The 20456-nt window shown below is 36.2% G+C and overlaps 2 protein-coding genes across 7 annotated transcripts in view; one reads left to right on the forward strand and one right to left on the reverse strand.

Annotated features, from left to right (window-relative positions):
* The first annotated feature begins 3437 nt into the window (after nt 1–3437).
* On the forward strand, nt 3438–4763 carry LOC109155056 (salutaridinol 7-O-acetyltransferase-like). The gene has a single exon (XM_019302786.1). It carries the CDS (start codon nt 3438–3440, stop codon nt 4761–4763), a length of 1326 nt encoding a protein of 441 aa, XP_019158331.1.
* Nucleotides 4764–11356: 6593 nt separating this feature from the next.
* Nucleotides 11357–20456, reverse strand: part of LOC109155094 (sacsin) — a 34154-nt gene continuing 25054 nt past the window's right edge. For 2 of the 6 annotated variants that reach the window (XM_019302820.1, XM_019302824.1), the window contains 6 exons: nt 16854–19902; nt 16647–16779; nt 15145–15659; nt 14004–14894; nt 12224–12418; nt 11357–11841 (listed from right to left, as the gene is read on the reverse strand). In XM_019302820.1, coding sequence (XP_019158365.1) covers nt 11644–11841; nt 12224–12418; nt 14004–14894; nt 15145–15659; nt 16647–16779; nt 16854–19902 — 4981 coding nt within the window. In that variant the 3' untranslated portion in view covers nt 11357–11643. Of the gene's footprint in view, nt 11842–12223; nt 12419–14003; nt 14895–15144; nt 15660–16646; nt 16780–16853; nt 19903–20456 lie in introns of those variants that run through there. The other 4 variants (XM_019302823.1, XM_019302821.1, XM_019302822.1 and 1 more) reach the window with 4 other exon arrangements.

Here is a 20456-nt window from a genome sequence, read left to right on the forward strand (position 1 = left end):
GAGCGTTGTAGATCTTTGTATCACAATTTCGGTACGCTATTCGCAGTAAGAATCACTAACGCAGTCTCAACCCTAACTTAGATACCTTATCTAGTACTAACAATTCTATTCTTTCAAAAATGCAGCGTGAGCAGTTGAGTGAATTTCTCCGAGACTCAATCGAAGTCGATAGACCCCTAATATTCGTCCTAGGACATAGAAAACTTAAACTGTACTACGACTACAGTTTAGTATTCCATGACGAACAATGGGAGCAAATATATGATCATTTTCACTTAGATGGCTGTGACCGAGTTGTGTTCTTCAACGTCGACCAACATGTCATACTAATGCTACCAATTGCTATCGCCTGTAACGTAGAGAAGATTTATCCATGGTCAATCAACTACAATATTATCGATAATGAATTTGGAGAAATTCACCAGTTATCAACGTCAATGTAATGATTTTTAGTAATAAAACATTGCAGTTAAATCACCAACGTTATGATACCTATTCTATACTTCTTTAAATCACAGTATGTTTTCTAATCTAACATTAAGCCACCATATGACAGCAAATTATTGTGTGGACCGTGGTCCACACAATGTTACGTGGACCATTAAAAATTAAATTTTTTTTTACTAAATGTACATTATTATTGTCATGAATGTACATTATACAATACAATGTACACTCACAATAAAAATACTGTACATTATCCCCTAAATATAATGTCCATTATTTCTGTACTGAATGTAAATTTTTTTTTTTTCAATATACATTATTTTTATATTGAATATGCAATAATTAATCGAACATTATTCAATAATTATACGCCCATTTTTTTATCAATACAATTAACAAAAACGCTATTGGGCCTTGCGTTTTCAACCAATCTAAAACTCATGCCTGACTTGCGTTTTAGATGTACTACCCGGCCATACCAGCACAGGTGTCTATGGCCTGTCAGTCCTGGCTGTCAATGAATAAAACGCAACTACTAGTTGCGTTTTCTAGTCTGGCAGATTAGGCTTGGCCTATCAAATCACAAGGTCTATGAACATAAGAGAAACGCAACTTGGAGTTGCGTTTTCTCTAGGCTGATGTGACTTGACACACCTGCAACACGGCCCACATGCCCAAAGTGTACCATAACTAAAACGAAAGATGGGCCTGCGTTTAACAACAAAACGCATGACACACTTGCGTTTTCAAAGTAATTTTTCCCACATCACTTCCCTATAAATATTGACCTGATACATTTCGCGGATTCACATTGAAACCCCAAAATTTATTCTTATTAAACATTACTTACTTTATCTATCCAATACGAGATGGGAAGTTTGTTTTCTTCAATCCAACTATCTCATGCCCAATACTACATACCAACATTTTTTGTCGGTATTTCTACATTGCCAAAAGAATTCCAACTAAATTTCGCGATTTGGGTTTCCGTTTAAGGGGCTTGCCCATATTTGCCGCCGTAGAGCTCTACTCAAAGGAAGTTGAATGTCTTCCATTACGAACGACGTATTTCCTTGAGGAGCCAGCTACACTCCGGCTTGCCCAGTCAGCAAGTAAGGTTGATCATATACTACCTAAAGCGGAACTACACCAGAGCAACTTAGGCTTGCGACTGACCAATTGGTCCAATTGGGGACCTCTTGAACCTAAACTCCACAGAGGCAGCACGCAACAACCGTTTATACGACAAAATGTGTTTCGAGTAGATAAAATAGAATACACTACCTGTACATTTAAATGTATGAATTTACGATGAATATCATTTTTATTTTTTTCTAAAAAGCAAGGTTTTTGACATTATTTCATTTTTTTTTTTCGGCAAACACAATAGGTTACCCGTCGTTCAACGCTACGAAAATAATTCACCCAACATTCCACTGAAAAGTGAAAATACTTTGGGAAATTATATTAAAACTAATACGTCCTTCAAATTATTTTATACTACAGAACATACCTTCACGGATATTTCATAACAACCGTCTTTATCGATTAACTTTGGCCAACATCAAAATTAATGAATTTCATTAAACAAATTACAAATACAATATCAATATATTGCCATGTTTATCCGCATAAGCAAGGAATCAATCCGTGATGGACAAACACATATTTGAACGCATGCTAACCCAACTCACCTAACACATCTTTTATTATCATTTGCCCATTTTTAATTCTTACACCATACCAACGTAATTCCAAAAATCAAACGCCAAGATAAAAATGGGATTTGAACCCTAGACAACTACATATTTGAACACATGCTAACCCAAGTCACCTAACACATCTTTTGTTACCATTTGCCCAATTTTTTATACTTACACCACACCAACATAATTACACCATACCAACGTAATTCCAAAAATCAAACGCCAAGATAAAAATGGGATTTGAACCCTAGACAACTACATATTTGAACACATGCTAACCCAAGTCACCTAACACATCTTTTGTTACCATTTGCCCAATTTTTTGTTAACATTTGCCCAATTTTTTATACTTACACCACACCAACATAATTCCAAAAATCAAACGCCAAGATATAAATAAGGATTCGAACCCTGGAGACAACCACATATTTGAACACATGCTCAACCAACTAAACAACACATCTTTCATTTAAATTACCGCATTTATTAATACTTATAGTATAACTCAAAAAACATCAAATAATAACTACATACACTTAAGAGGATTTGAACCTTGACAAAGGTCAATGGTTCAACTAAGGTTCTACCAATTACACTAACCCAACTATTATTAACAAATGCTCCATTTTTAATACTAATTACTAAACTATTTAAATTACAATTAAGTCAACAATACACAACGCAACTCCCACTTGCGTTTTAGGTTGGTTCGACCGGAAAATTTTGAACACATAAAAAATGCAATTACAATTTGCGTTTTGACTATTCGAACCAAAAACTCATATGCGACTTGCGTTTTGTGGTTCTCGCCGTCCTTCAAATTCGCCGGAAACGGCCGGTACAAAAAAAAGTCAAAAACGCAATTTAGTTTTGCGTTTTACGTAAAATGCAAAACTAAGTTGCGTTTTGGGGGATACCGTATGCGTTGGAAAACGCAAGAGCGTAATGCGTTTTACGTATACGAATACGTAAACGCAACTACCTCTTGCGTTTTACAGAAATACACGAAAAAAAAAATATACACCAAAAACGCAACTCCCAAAGGAGTTTTACATATTGTTGTTAAAAAAAAAAAATACGACACATATTGAAAATTTGGGCTTGTTGACTGCCTATTCTAGTCATTGATCCTATAAATCATACACAATTATTAATTAGAACCCATATGAATCATGCATGCATACAAGTGCGCTATAAGCAACCAGCTCGCTATAAATTGTTGTGACTTGATACGACTCTTATCCTCTACAAGCCTATATTTCGAAGAATCTGTCCCGGTCATCAATGGCGCTAAAAGTTGAAATTCATCAGAAAGAGAATGTGAGGCCATTTTCCCCAACTCCTCATTCCCTGAGAAACTATAAGCTCTCTCAGATTGATCAAATAGAAGGAACTCATTACACCTCCATGTTGTTCTTCTACAACTCCGGTGGCGCTCATCACCATGACTATGATGAGCTGAAACAATCACTGTCGAAGACGTTGTCCGTCTTTTACCCGGTGGCCGGAAGGGTGAAAGATGGAATGACAATCGAATGCACCGACGAGGGTGTCGATTTTGTGCGGGTGAATGTTACAAACTATGATTTGTCTGATTTACTCCAGATTTGTACGGTTGACCATCTCCGGCAGCTGCTTCCGTTTGATCCCTATCCAATGGATTTTGATCCTTCCCAGCCGATGTTAGGTGTTCAGGTGAACAAATTCCGGTGCGGCGGAACGGCGGTGGCGATTTGCCTTTGGCACGGCGTGGCTGATGCTGCTGCGATTGGTGGATTCGTACAGACCTGGTCGGCAATCAACCGGGGTGAAGGAGGCGGCGGAGGTAATCTCGTGGTGGATGCCACCGCAATTTTCCCGCCCGCTCTAAACTTCGACTTCTCCGCTCCAACATTCGCCGCCGCGAAATTGATAAAAACGAGCGGAGGAAAATACTCAAAGAAACGATTTGTGTTCCGCAAGGAGGAGATTGAGCGGATGAGGGACGAGTATATCCTTCCAGATCGCCGTCGTCCGAGTTCGGTGGAGGCATTGTCGGCGTTCTTATGGGCTGCCGTGATAAGGGCTAACCAAAACGCCAAGATGCACATTCTGATACAAGTCACGGACTTGCGAAAGAGGCTCAATCCGTCATTCCAATCTATGTGCTTAGGTAACTTCGTCTATGTGACCGCTGCACGGTGGATGAGCGACGGGGCAGGCGGCGTTACTGCCCAATCTCTTGTAGGGAAAATCCGAGAATCTATCAAGAAAGTGACGGGCGAGCACGTGAGCAAAATTGAAGTTCAAGGTGGGTTGACGACCGAAGTAGAAAAGATCGCAGCTTTTGGTGTTGATGCGATTAAGTTTTTCGGCATCAGTAGTCTTTGCGGCTTTCCATTTCATGAGTTTGATTTTGGGTGGAGTAAGCCGATTTGGTTTTTAGCGGCTCCATTTAATCTAACGGACGGCGCTAATTTGTACAAGACTGGTGATGGGGGCATAGAAGCGATAATTGGATTGATACCACAGGTTATGTCCAGTTTAGATAAGGACAAAGAGTTTCTTGATCGTGTATCTTCTATCCAAACCATGTCCTCGGAGCTGCCTACTTTACCCAGCAACTATTAATTTCAATAGTATCAATGTTTAATATCTAGTAATAATGTCACGTATGTTATATCCTTCGGTATTTGGATGTAGTACCAATAATAATACCAATGGTTGTGTATATCCATGAGGAATTGATGAGATGATGCATGTCTCATCTGTTTTAATTTTATTAGAAGTTTTGAGTTTTACCTAAAACTCATGAAAAATTGTATTGTTACCCTGTGAGGTATAAGACCTCAATTTCGAGCCTAGTGCTCTAGTTATTATATCAATAATAACAAGATTAGTATGTCAATGGGCAATTGATCGATGGTATGATATGACTCTCGTTCACCTTTACAAAAGGTTTCAAAATTTACCATAAAACTCATGAAGGTGTGCTTTTTTTTTTTCTTTTTTTTTTTTTTTTACCTTTGGAGCCTCGGCTCGATCTCGAGTTCAAGTCTTGTACTCAATTTACTCTCGCCATGCGATATATTATATTATATTATATTATATTATATTATATATATATATATATATATATATATATATATATATATATATATATAAATAAATAAGGAGAGAGAGAGTGAGTTTTTATAGTAGTTCGGCGAACTCAGTCTACTCCAGTGTTCTCTTTTAAACTCCAAAGGATATTTGCACTAATCCCTTTAGTACAAAAAGAACACTCACGCCTTGAACAGCAAGTTGCCATTGAGTTTCTTAGGTTTTTCAACTCCCATATAATTTATTTTGCCTCTTTCTACTTCTATCGAGTAGAAATACAATAATTTCAACGAAAAGTTTCTTTGATCCTCCAACTAGAAAACTAATTACAGTAATTAGCTCTTGATGTTGGTCTTGATCTTCACATTAAGCAGTACAAGCTTCTATACTAGATTTGGCATTTTTGCTTTAACTCTCTCACACTAGTCATGTAAATGAAACTTGAAAGCTTTTAAATCAATTGAGTATTTTTCTCTTAATTGACCAGCACCTTATTTAGTTTTGAGTGAAGGTATTTATAGGAGTTTTGAAATGAATCCGTTGGAGAGAAACTCATTTCAAACGTCTCTTAACCATCAGGTAATTAATGACCAGCGAACAATTCGAAAGGTTACTTTATGTGTCAGATTTTCCAGCCGTTAGACCACCTTTTTAGCTAAACTTTAATTTTTCCTATGCTCCTTTTATCTAGGCTTTTAAGGAAAATCTGTGTACCTAGTACTCATTATTTGGTCAAAATTTCTCAAATAACTTGCATGTTTAAGGTTTCGAACTGTTTGTTCAAAAATGTCTCAAGTAGTCCTTCCGAACATTTAACTCTTACCATATATTAGTCATTGGACCCAAGTTTTGACGAGTGTACAGTGACAATACCGAAACCATTTGCACCCTACCAACCATTGACAATTAACCCGAACACCTTGGGCCTAACCTAGGCCTCTCCTAACTACCATGGCCTAACCTAGGCCACCATTAAATTACAAAATACATTATAAATCAAAATACTATGTTCATGATAAATTACTAGATAATATAATACTCATTTAGTTCTCTCCAGGGGCGGAGCCACCTGCATGGTGCAGGGGGTCCTACCCCATGCCCCCCCCCCCCTCCCCCTCTAAATTTTTTTTTAATAGTATTGTTGGTTTTAGGGTTTTCAGGCCCAAGGAGGTCCAACACAACCGTAGTTGGTGGATTCACCGTTTTAATAAAAAAAAAATGGACTTAAAAGAAATTAGACACAATAATTTTGACGTGGAAACCGAAAGGTGAAAACCACGGGCCTTTTTGAGCGGTGCCAAGCCTAAATTCACTATTCTGTAGGATTTTTTGTACAAGTTGTATGACTATTTTGTATATAGAAATATTGTGTAGGGAAAGAGCTATACTTTGTATATAGAGAGAGAGTCTTCCTCTTGATCTTCTTGTTGGGAGAATGGTGGAGTCTTCCCATGTGTGATGAATGGAGTCTTCTTGAGTGAGAGTGGAAGAATGCTACTTCCTAGTAAGAGGAAGGATGATGGAGTCTTCTTGTTTGGAAGAGTGGAGAGTGGTTGTGGGAGAGTGACATGCCTCCTCTTGTGGTAAAAAGAATAGTGTCCTCCGATGTAATGATGAATGAGATGCCCCCTTTTGTGCTCTTCTTCTTCTTCTTATAGCTAGCATAGGCTTCAAGATTATAGTCGTTGAGTAAGATTTATTAGGCTTTATGAGTGATAATGATGGCTTAATTTGGTAATAAATAGGGGGTTAGGAATTGAGAGGGTATGGAAATTAGAAATAAGGTGGGTAGTTAGTGGGTTTGAATAGGGAAATAAATGTGTGATAATGGGGTATTTTGACCGGGCTTAGATGGGCCAATCGGGGCTAGGCGGTCTAACTGGGCCCAAATATTGGGTATCCGCAAATTATGCTGTGGACTCGTGTCCACGAGTCCAAAACGACGTCGTTTTCAGGAAAAACGCGGGCATTCCAGTTTTTTTTTAAAAAAAATTGATTTTGTCTCGCCTTTAACGGCATAAACGGCGTTATTCGTTTGTGTCATTATGAATGTACAGTTATGAAATTATGAATGTACAGTTATGGAATTATAAATGTAAGTTATAAAATTATGAACATAGAGCTCTGACATTATGAACTTACAATTATGAACATATATAGTGATAAAATTATGAACATAGAGCTTCGAAAATTATGAATGTACAGTTATGGAATTATGAATGTACAGTTAGGGAATTATGAATATACAGTTATAGAATTATGAATGTACAGTTATGGAATTATGAACACAGAGCTCTGACATTATGAACTTACAATATGAACATATAGTGATAAAATTATGAACATAGAGCTTTAAAATTGTAAACATAGAGCTTCAAAAATTATGAATTTACAATTATTGAATTATGAATGTACAGTTACAGAATTATAAATGTACAGTTATGGAAGTATGAATGTACAGTTATGGAATTATGAACAAAGAGCTGACATTATGAACTTACAATTATGAACATATAGTGATAAAATTATGAACATATACTCCTATAACGAAGCGGTCTGAAATTTAAAAAAAAAAAAAAAAGTGGAAGATAATGGTGCCACTAACGGCACCGTTATTGTGTCCACAATGCATTGTGGACACGGGTCCATAGTATAACGATTGTTGGGTACCCATCAAGTATAATACATAATTTTTTGTGTCCTCCTACCTCAAAATATTTGGCCCTTCCCAATCAATCTTGCAAACTAAATTTCCTATTTTCTAGCCTTTTTCACAATATAAATTCTTATCTTCTTCAACGAGTAACATGGTCATTTTTTCCTTTGAATCTTTTGATGAATTACTATATTGTATATTTTCATTTCTTTTCATGCAGTATTCTATGAATAAATGTATTAATGGTGGCTTCTGTCTTCCATGTCAAAGAAGAATGTGATTACATAAACAAAAAATTAGATATATAAGATATAGATATTAATTTGAAACAAAGAATTAATTAATATTGAGAAGAAAATATTAGTCTGCTACTCGATTTTAGTAGATTTATAATGCTGAATAATGTATCTTGAAATATGTTAAATAAATATTAATATATTTAATTATTCATACTTAAATCCTAATTGATCCCTCGCACAATCTAATCTTGGCTCCACCCCTGATTCTCTCGTATTCTAAAATCTTTCTAAGATTGCAACAATCGAAGTATAATAAAAAATATTTTATTTCAATATACAATACTAAGCAATCATTTAACATATTTGATATTAACTAATTAATTTTAAAACATATTATCATAAATATACGACAAACTATAAAATAACTTACTTTATAACTCTCACAATTTGATATGAATCACAAACTATCACATATTATAAATTTATCAAATGCACGATTTACAATACTAATTAGATAATTAATTACTTATGAATAAATATTACAAATTAATTTTTACAAATACCATAGAATATTATTAGAACTAAGGATTATATTGAAAATAAATTTAAAAAATTGGGGATGTATTTAAAATTATTTTAAAAAAATACATAACAATGTACTAGATGTTTTAAACTAAAAAAATAATAATAATGCTACGTAATAAATAACAGGCGGAGTGGGGGGAATACTTGGATATAAATCGTAGAGCATTTTATACTCCTTGTGATAGGCATAGTCTTAACTTGACTTTGTGTGACGTTGCAAATAGTTGTGGCAAAGCAATGAATTTCTTTGGAGTAGTGCAACGTATTTATACAATATTTGATAGTTCCACAAAGAGGTGGCATATCTTGAAAAGTAATGTAACAAATCTAACTCTTAAGCCATTGTCATCTACTCGATGGGAAAGTGGTGTGGAAAGTGTTAAAGCAATTAGATATCAAGTCACTGATATTTGAGACTCGATCAAGTATGTTGCAAGAGAGACTCCATGGATTAGCTTTAATCTCTATTGAAAATGACATTTTGAAAGAAGTTGATATCAAAAGTTTGGTGGATGATTTTGCGTCTAAGTGTGCACAATGCATGTCACTTTTTAAATGAAATTTTAGAAGTAATTTTTTTTATACAATATTTATATTTTGAATTTTTGACACAACTTTTTTGAACAACTATTATTTATATATAAGAATTACTCTAAAAAAGGGGGACCAAATTAAGATATTACACAGGACCCCAATTTGTATTGGAACGGCCCTAGCATTTGGTATAAGAGAAATACTTGAGCGTAGCCGTAACACATTTCCCTTTTGGTTAGTAAATGCTTCAACCATGTTATTAGTGAACTTTTCAATTAAAAAAAAAAAAAGAATAATTGTAAGGAAAATTTTGTTATGGGAATGAGGGTATTACTATAGTTTCATTTGACATTATACATAGAGTAACGTAGTCTTATTACAGTGAGACTTGTTAATGATTTTCATTTTATACACACTGTAGTCTTATTACAACATCACTAAATTGTAATTCTAATTCAACTACAGTTTCATTGGACAATATACACTCAAATATGTAAAATTGTTATTCAATTTCATTTTATATACACGGTAGTGTCATTACAACACAACTAAAGTATAATTTTGATATAACGAACTACAGTTTCATTTGAAAATATACACTCAATATGTGAGACATATTATTTGGTTTCTTTTTTTACATATTGTAGTTTCATTTCAGCAAAACTAAACTATCATTTTAATTCAACTACAGTTTTATTTGACAATATATACTCAATATGTGAGACATGTTATTCAATTTAATTTTATACATATTGCAATTTTATTTCAACACAATTAAAATATCATTTCAATTCAACTACAATTTCATTGAAAATATAAACAAAATATGCGAGACAAGTTATTTAGTTTCATTTTAGATACATTATAATTTTCATTTTATTCTAAACACGTCAAAAATATAAAATTTGTTAAAATTTAACAACTGTTGTTTACCTTCCAAAAAAAAAAAACAACTGTTGTTTCTTTACGTCATTTTCAGACCATTGTACACACAAGCAGAGCCCAAACCAGAACCTGGTCCCTCAAGAGAAGAATTTAAAATAGGAGCCTCACCTGCTACCACATGATTTCCCAAACCAGCGTGTGCAGTGGGGGTAGATGGGGCAGGATTTTGACCCTTTTCTCTGTTATATATATTTGCTTTCAATTACTCAATATAATTTTGAGAGTAAACTTCAATTTTAGTCATGTGACTATTGAATTTTGTTAATTACAATCTACGATTTTTAAAACTGTTAATTTAGTACCTTAACTATTTAATTTTTATCAAATCCAAATTATCGGTCAAATCTTATCGGAAAATTTTAATTAACCAATTAATTTTTAATCTAAGATCAATTTTGTCTTAACCATTATCCCCCTCCTCCTCCAGCACTCCATCGTCAACCTCCATTCCCGAAGACCTCCGTAGAGGTCGTCACGGTCGTCACCAGTTGGCGAAAAGAGCCAGTCAGCACCCGACTATGCAGTATCACACTCGCGAAGCGACCTCACCTACAATATCCGTCATATACACTGTTGACTTTTCAATCTTCTGATTGATTGAAAATGGAGGAGAAATACAAATCGCTACACATAATTCATAAGCCTGCAAATTCTTGGGTCGTTACCATATACCTGAACCGAGCCGCACACTTCAATGCTCTGTCACGCGACTTCTTCACAGAGTTCCCTAAAGCCCTTGCATCGCTCGACGAAAGCCCCAACATCGCTGTCATTGTCCAAGCCGAAGCCGAGAAACACTTCTGCACTGGTATTGAGGTCGAGTGTTGAATCCCAATCATCTGAACCTGCCCGCATGCGCGAGAAGCTCCGCTCTGACGTGACGACCTCCACGAAGGTCGCTAGGAATGGAGGATGGAGATTTTAGTTGGAGTGCTGGCAAGGATGGAGGGGGATGATGGCTAAAGACAAAATTACCCCTTAAGTTAAAGATTAATTGGCTAATTAAAATTTCTAGTGAGATTTAGCAGGCAATTTGGTCGAAGCGACTAAAATTAATAAAAATTTGAATAATTAAGATACTGAATTAACAGTTTTAAAAGTCGTGAATTATAATTAACAAGACCCCAATAGTCAGAGGACCAAAATTAAAATTTACTCTGAAATTTTTCAAAAAATAAACACTTAATTTTTTTTTTTCTATACAGGATTTAGCTATACAGAATGATGTCGAATCCCAATTTTCTGCCAGGGATTAGCGAGTAAAATAAATGTATTCAATTGCTTATAAGTTGTCCTGTGTAGGAGTGAGCATAAGCCAAAATCTGATGTGGCAGGCAGGAATTTGAAATCCTTTGGAACGTCATGTAATGAGAACCAAATAAAGGTATATAACATTCTAAATTGAGATGACTTGAACCAAGAGTAGCCTGTTCTTTTTGGTAAAGATGATTTAGGGGCGGAAAATTCTCATAACCTTCGCGACTTGGAGTCTGCAGAATGGGCACCGGGAAACTGCAGATGAGCATCTTCGGCAAAGCACATGACCACAGGGCACTATACTAACGTCTACTTCATTACTGAGACAGATCCGACACACCCATGCCGATTTAGCTGTCTCGGCTTCTTTAGACGCCGTGTCGGACTTCTCCTGCGAAGCAATATGATATGTTAGTACCATTTATCGATTTTCTCTTTAGAACTAAACAAAATTGGAATGAATGGCAAACAGTTCTCAATATTGTAGCCTGTCCAACATGAAATGACACAGGGTAAGGGTATAAAGCTTCTGCTGTAGCTGTAAAGGCCACTTCAGATTTTTCCTCACTAAAATCTTTGCAACATTTTATGGTCCACAGAATAGCAGCTTAAATCAGCATAATATATAAGCATAATACCGTTGACAATTTTACCCTACCTGAATCAACTAATAGCCACAAATAATTTTTTGTCCAACTCTTTATCCCTATAGGTAGTTTAACCAATTTCTCATCCAAATTTCAAAGATTGCTTAATAATTAAATTTTAACCACCTGTTCAAGCAAAAGAGCTGCCTGAGACTCCTTCAGTTGTTCTTGCAGTGTTATTGTGGATTGTAGTAATGATTGCTTCTCCACATCCATATTGATCCCTGCAGTAGAAAGCATCTCATGAACTGCCTGGACCAATTCTTCAGCAGAAACTCGGCCATATTGTAGTTCCTGTGTCTGCTGCTGCTTCCCCTGCCCCTATCACAAACAATCAATTTTTTTTTTGAGAAGTAATTTTAAGAGAATAAAACAGAGCATGTGTAAAGGTAGAGAAATGGCAATAAAAGGAAGTGCAAGTTGCCTTATCAAATTTCATGCAATGCACAATGTGCCAACATTATTACATTTAAAAGGTTAACTTTCGGCACATATGCAATTGACATTTAAGTACATTATATTGATAACTTCAATCAAGCTCAATAACATTGAAACAATACATTGGTTTTGAATGCACAGAGCAATTTCATTTGACCATTGTGCAGAAATATGATTAGAGGATATCTTTCTTTCTGTGTTGACTAGTATACATTACGAGTGGAAACATGTGGACAAAGTTTACCAAAAACATTGTATTGTTCAGCCGTATACCAAACCATGAGTATGGCAATTCTAGCCCTAATTTAGAAACCCTTCCAAATTTTGCCCATTTCAGCCGATAACATCAGCCCATATACGACCAAAATAAAAAGGGATAAGGGTCAAATATGCCTTCCTACTACTTCAAAAATTGAAGTTAGCACCCTGAACTAAAAAAAGCTCCAATAAACCACCACAACTGCAAAAAATAAAAAATAAAAAAAATAAAGGTGCAAATCCCATTATTTGCTGACCTGTAATTTCTTTTGTTGATGTGGAGGTTAAGAAATAAAAATTTTAAACAATGGATTAAAGATTAAACAAGTTCTTAGAAATTTTTTTAAAATAATTTTTATTTTTTATCTTCATGAATTCTCCAGTGAAATAGCTTTCTAAATCTGACGACTTCAACATCACTGTTCAAGGTCAATGATTTTTTTATTTTTTTTTTTGAGCAGAAAATATGAAGGCAGCCAATCTGGATGGCAGTTGCCTTCTTCATATGGTCTCGGATGAAAGAGGCATTGCCTCTTTCGATCTAAGCTATGGAGATCCAATAGTCTTCCACTTTGTTAAAGTCATGGTATTTTCTTTCCTTCATCACATTGTTTCTTCTTGAATGAGGTAGAGATGATGTAGATATTTTGATTCCAAATGATGGACAATTAGGAAAAATATTACAAGTCAGCAGCCATGTCATGATTACCTAATGTCACAGGAGAGTAACCTACAAATAATGAGATTTGCATTTTTTTTTTCTCGCAATTGTGGTAGTCAATTGGAGTTTGTTTAGTTCAAGGTGTTAATTGCATGTTTTTAATAGTAGCAAGAGGGTCAATTTGATCTGTATCCCAAATAAAAATGGTTCAAAGCACACTAAAAACAGGTTGCATAAAATGTAGGTCTAAACTTTAACCTCTTGATTCATAATAGCATAAAACCCTTTTGATTCCCATAACTAGCCATAGTTAATTTGGGCAGGTTGGGAAATGTGCCCATTTTCAACAACACATTTCTGAGCCATCTAACTGCCTATTTCCAACTTAAGTACTTAACAAGGATAAAATATACTGAATTCAGGCATAAAATAACCATATATTGTATTATAGTAGTCTCTTTATGAAATACTTAACCATTAATATCAATTCACCTGGTCAACACTGAAATATTGATGTTTATAATTATCATAGGGTGACAAGGAACAAACCTGAGAAAAGCTGGACTTGACTATTCCAGAACTTTCAGCACCTGCATTTAAAATGGTGGGCTGGTATTCCACCAAAGCAGAAGTCTCACTAGCAACAGAAACACATCTGAATGAGAAGACATTTGAAGACAGAATAGGTTGTATCACCCCTGACATTGTTTCCACCTTGAACCTGTAGATTGCTTGCCCTGCTTTTGGTCTCACATCCTCTGGAACTCGACCATACTTTAACTTTTCTCCATTTCCAGATCTCCAAGCAATTATTTCTCCAGCATAAAACGGTCTTAGAGGGTGAAATTGAACCTGAACAGCATCTTGGGGCAATAATTCCTTGCCCAGAAAATCATCTTTATCGCCTCCAACCCCATTTACACTCATTTGAGAACATAGTTTCAAGGCATCAACCATTGCAGTCTCAGAACCCTCAGGACAAAGAAATAGAGAACCAATTGGGAGTGGGAATGGGGAGTCCAGAACGCTGCTTACAACGATTGCAACAACATCAGTGAAGGATACATACCTTGGTGGTTCAGCAATTAGAACACACGTCTTAAATCGATCAACAAAGTACAGAGCCCTGTGACGAGTACCCTTCCACTCTGGGAAAATAGATTCCTCCTTAACACGAGTGATATCCAATGACTTTGGTTGCAACACAAAACGAGTATATAAGCACTGAACAAAATGCACCTTGTCCGCAATGGATTCCAATGTCCTTTTTATATCTTCCAAGACTGGGCAAACAAATCCTTGAATATTAGAGGATATACTACAAACAACACTCCACACAGCAGCTTGAAAGGATTTACATAATAACTTCTGTTTGACGACTGCAACTGGGACCGAGTTAATATACTCCAATGTTTCAAAATGTTCCATGCCATCCAGTTCCTAGAAATTAGTTTATATTAGATGGTATACCAGTAGCAAAAGAGCAACATCATAAGGTGAACTGAAAGACAGTGAATCACTTCAAAATGGAAACCAAGTAATCACATACACAGTGTGTGTGTGTGTGTGTGTGTGTGTGTGTGTTTGGGAGCATTTGCATTCAAATTTGTTAGTGCGCACATCTGCATTAAACTGTAAAATGAGGCAGAAGCAAGAGTCCTGATAAGAAAATTGTAGTCATTCAAGATACCTCAATAACAACATCAGAGAGCCTTTTAATACCAAAGGCAATACATATTCTCTCTGGGAGATCTTGGTGAGCAAATCTTAGCCTGGTAGTGTCGATATATTTCACATAGCGTGAACCATAAGAGTCAATATACACACATGACTTTGCATGAACAAGTCTGCAACCATCGTCTGGGACTATTGCGTCAGAATCCCAGGTAGTTGCTGCAGCAGAATTTCTTTCATCACAAATGAAATGCACAATTTCCAATACAGCTCGAAATTCATTAGGATTTAGCCGCTGATAACCACATGCTTTTTGAAGACTTAAAAGAAGGTTTTTAGCTGAATTGACTGAGAGTGTATCTTGAAGGCCCAAGTCTCTAAGAATGTTGACAAAAGTTAGGTAGAGCGCAGGAAGTTCAAATGCAAACGGGGAAAGATTTACTGTCAAACGTGCAAAAAGTGAGCTTGCTGTCACCAAGCGTGTGCCATTTGCAGCTGGAATGAAAGCAACTTGGCACAAAGCCTCTCTGTCTAGTAGTTTACAAAAAAAAAAAAAAAAAAAAAAAAAAAAAAAAAAAAAAAACGAAAGAATGCGTTATGAACTACCAAAAGAAAAAGAGAAAGGATTAATTCTAATTCTGGTCCCTTAACAATTACATTTTTCCACATTTGATCGAGTTCAAAATCGATAAGATTTGGGCCCCTGGACTATTGAAAATGTCACTTTTAGCCAATAGTCAAGGACCAAATTTGGCAGATTTGAACTCTAGGAACAGAAGTGGAAAAAACACAAGGGATAAAAATTGGAATTAACTCTAAAAAATAAATTTATAGCATGATCAGCTACCCAGAAATATTATAGGCAGCAGAATAAAGTAATCAAAGAAAAACTATATTTTAATATGTCAAATGGAAGAAAAATTCAAGTCAACAACACAATATTGAAAAGAAAAATAAAAAAATATTTTAGTTGATTAAAATTTTCAGTTAAACATGCAAATAATATATCACTTGATTCCTAGGGGTCTCTTGTTATTCTTAGATGTCTCTTATGCTTATTCTTTAATGTAGATATAAATAGATATAACTAGATTGACACAAGCAAATCTAGTCTCTCTCATTTTCTACATGATACCAAAGCGCTGCATCAATTCCAGCCTATTCTTCATGAAAGAACTATAGAGGTTGATTGCGACTTTTTCCTAGGGAATTTTGCTTCTGAAGTTATTATACGATATATATTGGCAGATCCATCTCTTCTAAAAATCCATAGTTGAATAATTTGTTACAAGCTTGAAGTGCAGATTTGCATGCTTCACAGCTTGTGGGAGAGTTAAAACATGTGAAGGATATATTACTTTTTAAGTGTATCATGTTAATTCTAGGTCTCTTGGACTCATTCTTGTAACTTGTAACTGGTCAAAAATATACTTTCAGATGTTCTTTTATACATGCTCAAAGCAGAAGTCCTCCTATTCATATCCACATAGATGAACATATTGACTAAAAGAAAGCCACCTGAAGAAGAGAGGGAGCCCCAGACTTTGTCCAGATACTTCAACACATCAATAGAAGCTTCATCTATAGTCTTCAAACCTGATGCAGTTGGCCAGTGAGAAAGCGTGTCTTCACCACTATTTCTTCCAATGATCTGTGGCATATATTTGTAATTGTTCATATGGTTATCACAGGATTATTGAATAAGTACTAGAAGAAAAGGCCTACCTGAAGGTGCAATAAAACAGTTGAAAAGGGCGGAGGACTCCTCAAATTGAGAGCTCCCCAGGAGTATTCAGGTGGAACAACACAGTTTCTAGAAAGGATTGGAGTACAACTCCAAGCAAGTGGCCAATCCTTCAATAAGATAGATTCACTGTAAGAGCATAGTACTCTCTTCCCACACCTCTTGCCACCACTACCTGGAAGACCCTTTTCAGCAGGAACACAGACAATCTTTCCAAGAAGGTTGCAAAACTGGCTACTATATAGAACAGCAAAGTTTGAAATTATAGATTTTACCAAACTTTCAGCCAACAACCATACTTCAGAAGATACTTCATCCTGTGAGTTGAATAGTTCAATTTCAAATTCATCAGGAGCATGTTTAACACATTGGCTTCCAAGTGATTCGATTCTCTTGGCGCATTCAAGCACACTGTCAGAATCAGCTGAATTTCGGAGACCCACTTTCCTTAAAATGCGTAACCACCCATCAGAAATGAACCTTTCCCCAGGAAATTTCCTTCCAACACCAGAGAACACTGATGCTAAAAGAGCATCACCAGGATCAAACAGATCTTTGGGTTTGCACAGTTCCAATGACATCTCATCAGCGCTTTTAACAAAATGTGTTTCCTTAAGAGCTTCAACAATTGATGAATCTTCTTGTAGATCCTGCCAATTCATGTACAGATAAATTAAAATGTCCTCCTGCTCAGACTGAGGCTTTCTGTTGAATTCAGGTAATCCAAATTTTACCAAAATTTGTTGATCATGCAACTCAGGGATGCCAAGAGCTCTAAGTAAACAAATCTCACTAGAATCTGAGGAGTGTGATAGACAATGTTCATCATATGGCTTAAGAAATGTACTAGAAGGAACCATACACAAATCGTTCCCCTGCAATCTGGTGTATGATCCAGTAACTGTCTTATATATTGGAAGATCACGCAGTACCTCAACTTCCTCTCTTCCGTACCCAGAGCCATTAGAGGAGAAATCAGAAGCAAATAGTCTAAAAAGTTCATCACGTTCAGAATCTGAAAAGGACTTGGGATCAGAAAAATAGCTAGCACTTTTAGCTGCTGCAAACTTAGTAGCTAAAATTTGACCTAATGATTGTCCATCCCTAGGTAAGCATTGGCATGGAGCAGCACAATCCATGAAGGCAACATCAAATATTGGTATATTGCACTGGTTCAGCAAAGACAATAACCAAGGGTACTTTTCCTGAACAATACTAAAGGACAACTTGTACGATTGAATCACATCAGACTCTGAAGATAAACCAGATGTGTTTCTTTCTGCAGTTCCCATTTCCTCAAAGTTAGAGTTTGCATAAATATCACTGGGCGGAATGAACACAAGATGGCGCTCCCTTACACGACATAGAACTGGGCGACCAAGAAAGGCGGGAACAAGGGGCCAATCAGAGAAAAGAGGGAGGTTATCTGAACAATTAAAGGTCTTCCAGAAAAGTCTAATCCACTCAGGAGAAGGGCTCCATTCACTACCAGAAATAGCAGCATTCTCCCATGAAAACCATGGAGCCATTTTTGATTCAGTTACATGACTAACCCAGTTTTCATGAAAAAGAAATCTCATGTGATTAGCCAACAAGGAAGGTGAAAAGCTTTGTATTTTCAATAACAATTGAAGAGAGCTGTTAGATAAAATATTTGCCAAGATTGATCTCTCCAACACTTTAGGATGGATAAACTTTGCAGCCAAAGAAAGCATAAGTGACTGTTGCTCCTTGTTTCCTACCCATATTTCATTAACCCCTAATCTCGTCAAATGGTTTGATCCAGTTGGACAGGGTAAGCCTCTTATTTCAGCAGCCACAGATAGTATTCTCTGGTTGTCCTCATTCCTACTATTGATGCCATCTCTATTGGTGGCTGCAAGATTACTTCTTTGAGACACAGGCACTCCTGTTCTACCAATATCTTCAACTACGACACGGCCAAAATCAAATATGGCCTTTCCTAAGCTTGTCATCATTTCAAGGGCATCTCCTCCTGAACTACTTGAACTTGGGGTGGTACTGTGAATTCTTTGTCCCTGTGGGCTTGATAAAGAGACAGAATTGTCAAACTCTTCTCTAATGATAGGAGAAGCAGAGTTATTCACACCACTCAATCTAACAGGTGCATTTGATTTACAAGGCTCAAAGAGCATGATATCCGCTAAGCAATACTCAAGCACATCAACATATGTATCAACTGACCGAAGAACAATAGATGTTGAGGAAGCTCGAAGAAGGTCCCTCACCATTTTCGGTTTAATTTCCCTCACTATAACTCCTAGTGCCTGAATCTCATTCACCAATTCCCATGGCACTGAGAAGACTGGATAATGTTCCTTCACAAAGGCACAAACAGTAGCTGGAAGCAAACAACCCTCCACAGCACTTCCAGGTTGAGAAAGAAACATCCCCTCTTCAACCTTGACCAGGGTCCCAGAATACAGTTGCCAAACAGGTTGGTCAATAAGGTGAGCATAGAATGGCCTCGTAACTTGTTCTAGTATGCACTCCCAATCTGCTTTAGCAACTTTCACAGTCATAGAATCATTCAGATCTAATTCTTGATTAATCGGTTTATTCCCTCCTGACCTAGGCCAAAAAGAGTAAATTTGATCTCCATAAGCATTCAGAGTCAACCTGACACCATGGACCAAATTTGACTCAAGGATAGAAGTTGATGGATCTCTTCTTAACTTCTGCATTTCCAGGACCAATTTAATATAAGCATCGCGAACACAAGACATCAGCTCTCGATTCCAAGCTTCAATCAACTGATTTCCAGCATCAAACCTTGTGCCAGCTGAGGTTTCCTCATATTGGGACTTGAAGAGGAAGCGCCCTTGGTTGTGACATACAAGGAAATATCCAAGAATAGTGATAGGCAAGTTTACACCTCCAGACAGAGGAAGTGGGGACATGATAGCACTCACGGAACTGGTATCAGTAGGCTTTCCATTTTGTGATATCAGTGCTGCAACTCCAGCAACTGGAGTAAGATTGAATGCCATGTACCGCCTGTGAAAACAACTAAGGTGAAGTTTATCATAAAACACAAGGATAGTTCAGCACACAATAATCTCCCTATCATAGTAATGATACTGGTACCTACAAAAATCTTGAAGCTATTAAAAATATCCTTGTAACTTTTATCTCTAAAAGAATTAAGAGGTTTGGCATCACTGACACGAGAGTGCACCAACCTGCAGTTTGTCAAGTGCTTGCTTGAGCTACTGAGCTCAAACTTCACTCTCATATATCACACAGAAAAGCTAAGCTGGATTAAAGAAACCAATTCAATCTGCCTTCATTGGACAGGTATAGAAAACAATTAATATAGACTACAGAGAACTTTGGTTAACCAACACATAATCCTGCATAATCTAATACACATCCAAACTAGGTACAAAATCATAAACAGGGAGGATACAATAACTTCTTGAATATTCAATATTTAATTACCTCTATGACTAATGTTTTAGGAGCAACTCCATTCTGAATCAAATTTTACTGGCTTCTTAAGTATTACATTCAAGTAAAAAGAGAAAAACTTTGTATTGATTATTTGAAGAATAATATTTAGG

The sequence above is a fragment of the Ipomoea nil genome, unplaced genomic scaffold, assembly GCF_001879475.1.
Source record: "Ipomoea nil cultivar Tokyo-kokei standard unplaced genomic scaffold, Asagao_1.1 scaffold2690, whole genome shotgun sequence".
In the NCBI taxonomy this organism is placed as follows: Eukaryota; Viridiplantae; Streptophyta; class Magnoliopsida; order Solanales; family Convolvulaceae; genus Ipomoea; species Ipomoea nil.